The sequence below is a fragment of the Corvus brachyrhynchos genome, unplaced genomic scaffold (genome assembly GCF_000691975.1).
Source record: "Corvus brachyrhynchos isolate BGI_N302 unplaced genomic scaffold, ASM69197v1 scaffold213, whole genome shotgun sequence".
Taxonomy (NCBI): Eukaryota; Metazoa; Chordata; class Aves; order Passeriformes; family Corvidae; genus Corvus; species Corvus brachyrhynchos.
In genome coordinates this window covers 2,046,760-2,052,426 of record NW_008237233.1, presented here as the reverse complement: position 1 = coordinate 2,052,426, position 5,667 = coordinate 2,046,760, and the positions used below count along the sequence as shown (strand labels likewise).

At 33.7% G+C, this 5,667-nt stretch overlaps 1 protein-coding gene across 6 annotated transcripts in view; it reads right to left on the bottom strand.

Annotated features, from left to right (window-relative positions):
• Window positions 1-740: 740 nt before the first annotated feature.
• Window positions 741-5,667, bottom strand: part of TMEM161B (transmembrane protein 161B) — a 167,023-nt gene continuing 162,096 nt past the window's right edge. For all 6 annotated transcript variants that reach the window (XM_017729547.1, XM_017729545.1, XM_017729546.1 and 3 more), the window contains 3 exons: window positions 4,886-5,060; window positions 2,684-2,780; window positions 741-1,837 (listed from right to left, as the gene is read on the bottom strand). In XM_017729547.1, coding sequence (XP_017585036.1) covers window positions 1,560-1,837; window positions 2,684-2,780; window positions 4,886-5,060 — 550 coding nt within the window. In that variant the 3' untranslated portion in view covers window positions 741-1,559. The remainder of the gene's footprint in view (window positions 1,838-2,683; window positions 2,781-4,885; window positions 5,061-5,667) is intronic.

The window sequence follows — 5,667 nt, the reverse complement described above, 5'->3', positions numbered from 1 at the left end:
TGCTTATTATATGCCAAAGCTGTACACAAATTCAAGAGAAAAAGAACAGTAACATAAAACCAGCTAGTATTAATTAAAAAATCCACTGACATTTGCAAAGTGTAATATTAACTGTTTAAAAAAGCTACTGCATATAAATCCCCATTCCTGTTTTGCAAATACACAAAACATCTGAAAAAACAATTTTTTGATTGGAATCTATCTCTCTAGCTAAGCAAAAATTGTAAAGCTAGTACTTTGCTCTTTTTCATACTATATAGCTGCTTTATTGTACAGAAAATCTATTTCTGAAGCCAAGATATATTAATTATCATTATACGGTCAAGTTAACACAGATTAAAGTGGCAAAAGATGATGATTTGACAGAGCAGAAATTTTAAGATTAACAGTTTAAGTAGACTTCTTTCAAGACAGTGTAAGTTCTTTAGTATAACTAAGTACCTCTAAAGAGGCAGAAAAACCAAATAGCCCTTTCAACTGAACTCCAAAAAAAGAAAAGAAAAATTTAAGTTTCATTTCAAAAGGGGACCTTGAAATCACTAGATACACATACATCTTTCTCCCACGGCCCTGTCAGACACATTCAGTAATTTAAAATAAAGATTCCATATTTCACACCTTCATATATATTATATATCTAATATATAATATATATTTATATGTAAAATACACATATACATACAGTGTCAATCAGCAGGATTAAACTGTTTTGTTTTGAAATGTTTGACTGGTGTCATAAATTATTTTCTATTCTTTTGTGAATTCAATGGAATTTATCCACTACTTTAAAAGAAGAACTTTAAAAGATCCAGATGGAATCTGTGGATCAATACTAGCACCAATACAGATGGCCATTACTTCAAAATGACTGCAGGGACTGAAACAATATATTTGTTATAACTCTCTTCTTACTGCACAAGCACTCCTGCAAAATATGTAGGCAGCAATACCTGTCAGGTACATACATCTGCTCCTGTTAAATTTATATTTTATACAACTTTCCTTACTGTAATATACAGTATCTCTTTTTTCCTGTTGGATTTTTTCATTTTCCAAGGAGAAAAGTGATCAACAGCTATCCAACAGAATTTTTTTTTTAAATCCCCTCTCTCTCCTTTCACTGTATGGCTCAGTTTCAAGACTTAATCCATAGGCAGCCACGATCACTATGTCCAGTACCCTTTGAATGCAGCTCAGTCAATAACTGTTGATGCTTAAAACAAATTTTTGAGTTTGGCTTGCTGTTTATGGAAACCAAGATACTCAGAGGTCGCATCTTTTCAGCATGCTTACCACCATCTACAACACAATAATGTCAGTCAGTCCCAATACAATAATTCAATTAATTACCTACCATTTGGGTAACAAAAATAACAAACCCAGTTGCAATTTTAAGCATTTTAAGATTATTTACCCTGAGAACACCAAGGAAGTGTTTAAAAATAATTATGATATGTTTTCTCTTCACATATATAGTTCTCTTTTCTCTTCATCTCCTCTTGGGTACCTGGGTTTGTATCTAGAATTTGACCTCACACTTGCTTTGTCAATTGACTTGTTCATGCCACAGTCAGGTACTGGTGATAGAAGAGCCCAAAAAGGCTTGTAGAAAAAAGGCAAGCAGCAATCCACCAGGTGAGGAAAGACAGGAGTCCCCGGAACAGGAGAGGAGTGAAAATATTCTTTAGGCTTCCCAGAGCCATTGTTATTTGGACTACAGTTACTTTCATCTTTCCAGCTGCAGGTGGAGACACAGAATAAACAGAATTGGGAAGCAGATTTTTTTCTACTGGAGTGTCAGAATTCAATTCTGAGTAGATGCCCCAAGAATAATTACCTGTTAAAAAGAAACAAGTAACAGATTTTTGTAGAATTAAATACAAGTTCTGTTAATTCAATCACTTTACATATTGGATATATTTTCAATATATTTTTAATACATACACAAAAATGTTAAGTTTTTATAACTTAGTATATACAAACTATATTCATCTGCAGGACTTCCTGGTCATACCAGCAACCTACTAGGGTAGCATTCATCTTGTATTTTGACATCCTAACATCTACATATGATATAGCTGCCTTGAGACCCCTGTACATCCTGGGTATGATTCATCTCACCAAATGGAGATGTCTACTTCAGGGCAGGGCTAAAGCCTATCTCTATCCATTGCCTTTTTGCAAAGAGAATGACATAGCTGCATGGCAGGTTATGAAAGGTATCTCTCACAAGAAAGAAAGAAAAAAACCTCAAACCAGAGCGACTTCAGATCTCCCACTAACTATATGAACCCCGTATCTCACAAGTCCCATTCTAAAAGCCTACCAAAGGCAAAAAGATGAAAAAAATTCCTTCATGAGATGCTAATGAAGTTCAATCAATCATGTTGATACAGTTCACTTCTCAAATACTCCTAAAAAGACAAATATTTCAACAGAAGTAAACAACTTAATTGGTTGCATTACACAATTTCTCAGAAATAAATCAAACAAATTAGCATGGAATTGAAAAATATCAAAAGGAGCAACAGAAAAAACTGCTTAGAAGCCACACATGAACATTTTAAAGTACAGGAAACTAAAGGGTGTTTTTCAAGTACCCATGAATTCTTCTTTAGTCAGGTGAAAATAAAAAAGCCCTGTGTAGAACAGAATAAACTTTTGTTGATCCAATGTTGCTTACCTAGTGTTTTCAAGAGCAGAGTTGTGTGAAGGAGCATTACCAATGGTGCAACATACTGCAGTGCAATTACACAGAGATAATAGAATACCCGAGCCACCTGGAAAAATGAAGGAGAGTGAAGTTCATGAGTCCTGGTTGATCAAAGCAGACCTTTATGAACATGTCTAGAAAAAACAAATAGTTTATTAAAAATTATTATTAAAAAAACCCAGTACTTATGCATTAAAGCTGTTTTAAGAATTTTCTAGCAACTCTTGGCACGTGACATATCATCTTCAAAAGAACTAATGAAGAAATCCCCATAATGAATTCTAGTTTCAGGACATTTACAAATCTGAGAGGAAGTGCTGAAAGAAAATAATTAAAAGCATCAATTCTGTTAAAAAAAAAGAGCATCAATTTTGCTTCTGCAAACTGTATCCCATCATTCAATGGTTCCTATTTTAATACACCAGAAACAAAAATAAATATATATGTTTAATTTTTCAAATTATTTACAAACTAAATCCTATTTATTTACAAACTAAATCCTATTTCTAAAATGAAGTAGTAGTCACAGTCCAAAGCCCCATAAAAAATAAATGAGAGTTTGGTTGATATTACAGTCCTTTTTCAGAAGTGAGATATTTTTAAGATTTCCCACTGGAAAAACACCTGTATTTTAAAAACAATGACAAGATGAGTTTTCATTAGATCAATAACAGCATTTAAATGATCTTTATTTCAGTTATACGCTATGGTTCATCGAAATGCATATAGATATATCCCTCCCCCTGCTCTCCATCTGTTCCATTTTTTTCAAGATTGTAACAGTACATATTTTATATAAACTATTGACCTAAAAGATTAAACCAAATAAAGAAGGAAAAGAGTCACAAAATCAACAGCAAGCAAGCAGTGAAATAAAACTACCCGGGCTTTTAAAAAAGAACAGAATGCAGGGTGGCAAAAATTATGAACGCAGACATGACAGTTTTAGGAATACTTCTCAAGCCTCAAAGGGCTTCTTAACAAGCAAGCATCAAAAAACTAACATGAGAAGAAAAAGTAGTGGACACTGACAGAAGAAAAAGCAGGAGACAAAAATATTGTAAAAAAATTGATGGAATATGACAAAAATAAATTAAAAAGTAATGATCACTAGAATCACAAATGATCTGTAGAATGACAGACAGGAAAGAATACACTGGCAGAAGTTCCTAAAAAAGGTAAAGCAGGTATGATTAGTAAAACAGTAGAAGACTAGACCTAGAGGCTACGGCCTTCTCAAAGAGAATATATGAAGATACTGGAGAAATGGATTTAAGAAATGCCACAAAGAGAAGACATTACTGTTTCATAGATAGGAATAAAATTCCCAGTACTAAAATAGCGCATTTACAGCAATCAGCACAGTTCTACCCTAACCAGTTGCTACCACATGTTTTTCCTAACTTTTTTTCTGAAGCAAATTCCTAGCCACTTTGTAAATAACTACTGCACAGTTCTCTTATAACCTTCAGACACCTAATGTAACTATAAGTAATAATGACAATCCTGGAAGAGGAGTCTTTTTCTTACAGCATGCTTCAATATTCCTCCTGCAATACATCCCAACTCAGCAGGATCATTAGATAGCACTATCATACAACACTAGAAATTTAAGCTTATTTTGCAGGTAGCACACAACACCCATTCTACCTCCTCCATTTGTTCAAGGTATGCTTTACTACTTTTCTTTAAAAAAAAGAACCCTAAGAAATGTCACCTTATCCACAATAAGATAGGCAGTTTTTTAACTAGGCTGGTGCACTTGAAAGTGGTTTGACAGCATTAAACATCTGTTGTTTTATTCCAAAATATAACCACCTTATCATAAATTCTCCCTCAATTTAAAAATCATAGTTGATATTTTACCCTTCTATCTAAATTTAATTTTTTCTTTCCCATGTTGTAGTTAAGAGATCACCACTCACTGGAAGGGATCTTTTTTAACAACTTCCAAATAACCAAAGACAAACCATCCACATAACACAGATGATACATCTCTCCATATTTTGGTTTGCAGAATTTCTCTGTAATGGTGCTATTTTTATAGGAGATATAGTCTAGAAAGCTTCATTCAGATATGAGCTCTGCTGCTGCAGAAGACAACCAACTGGAAAAAAGTAATTTGCAGAGTTGAACTACTACAAATACATAAATCAGTGCCACCATACTTACCATTTTCTGTAAATCAACCATACTTATTCTACCAGCTTCCTTTTTCATCTGATCCACACTTTTCTGGGCTAAATTCAGATAGGCCTGTAAATGATGACGCATCATAGCCAACCGTAAAGCACATAACAGGATTATAATCCACAATCTGATGGTATCAAATGTATCTTCTGACATTCTGTGGATAATAAACAAAGGGTAATGCTGTTTTCCAAAGACCACCTACTGCTACAGTTATTTGTTTGTATAATCTGTAAAGTAATCTTGAGGCAAATTGTCAAAACTAGTTAACACACAAACTACAGTTATGAAGTTCACATGCAAGTAGTATTTACTTTTGCCTTCTTTTTCCTACTACTTCTCAGAAGCCCTACAGATTTAGATCCAAATTAGTATTCATTTCTCTGTAAACAAGAGCAGTTCTTAAATGCTTAAATTCTGCGTAATGAAGGAAGAACACTAAAGCCCAAGGTTGCTCAGATAATTACAGGTTTTCAGACACACAGGACTATGCAGTAAACAGTACTACACTGTAAATGGGTACTTCAGTTGCCTGATAAACCCAGTTATAGTTCAACATTCATTTTAAGATAAACTGAGGAACAAAAGATATACAAAATACGTATATTTATTGTGTTTTATGTAATAGCTCAATGGTCACAGGATCACTCTAGAAGCTTATCTCACCTCTAGAAAGCAAGAAATGTATCAGCCCATCATATCTTTTTCAAGACTATTTTGAATTAGCAAGACTAACTGTGACAATGACAATCAACTATGCTTCT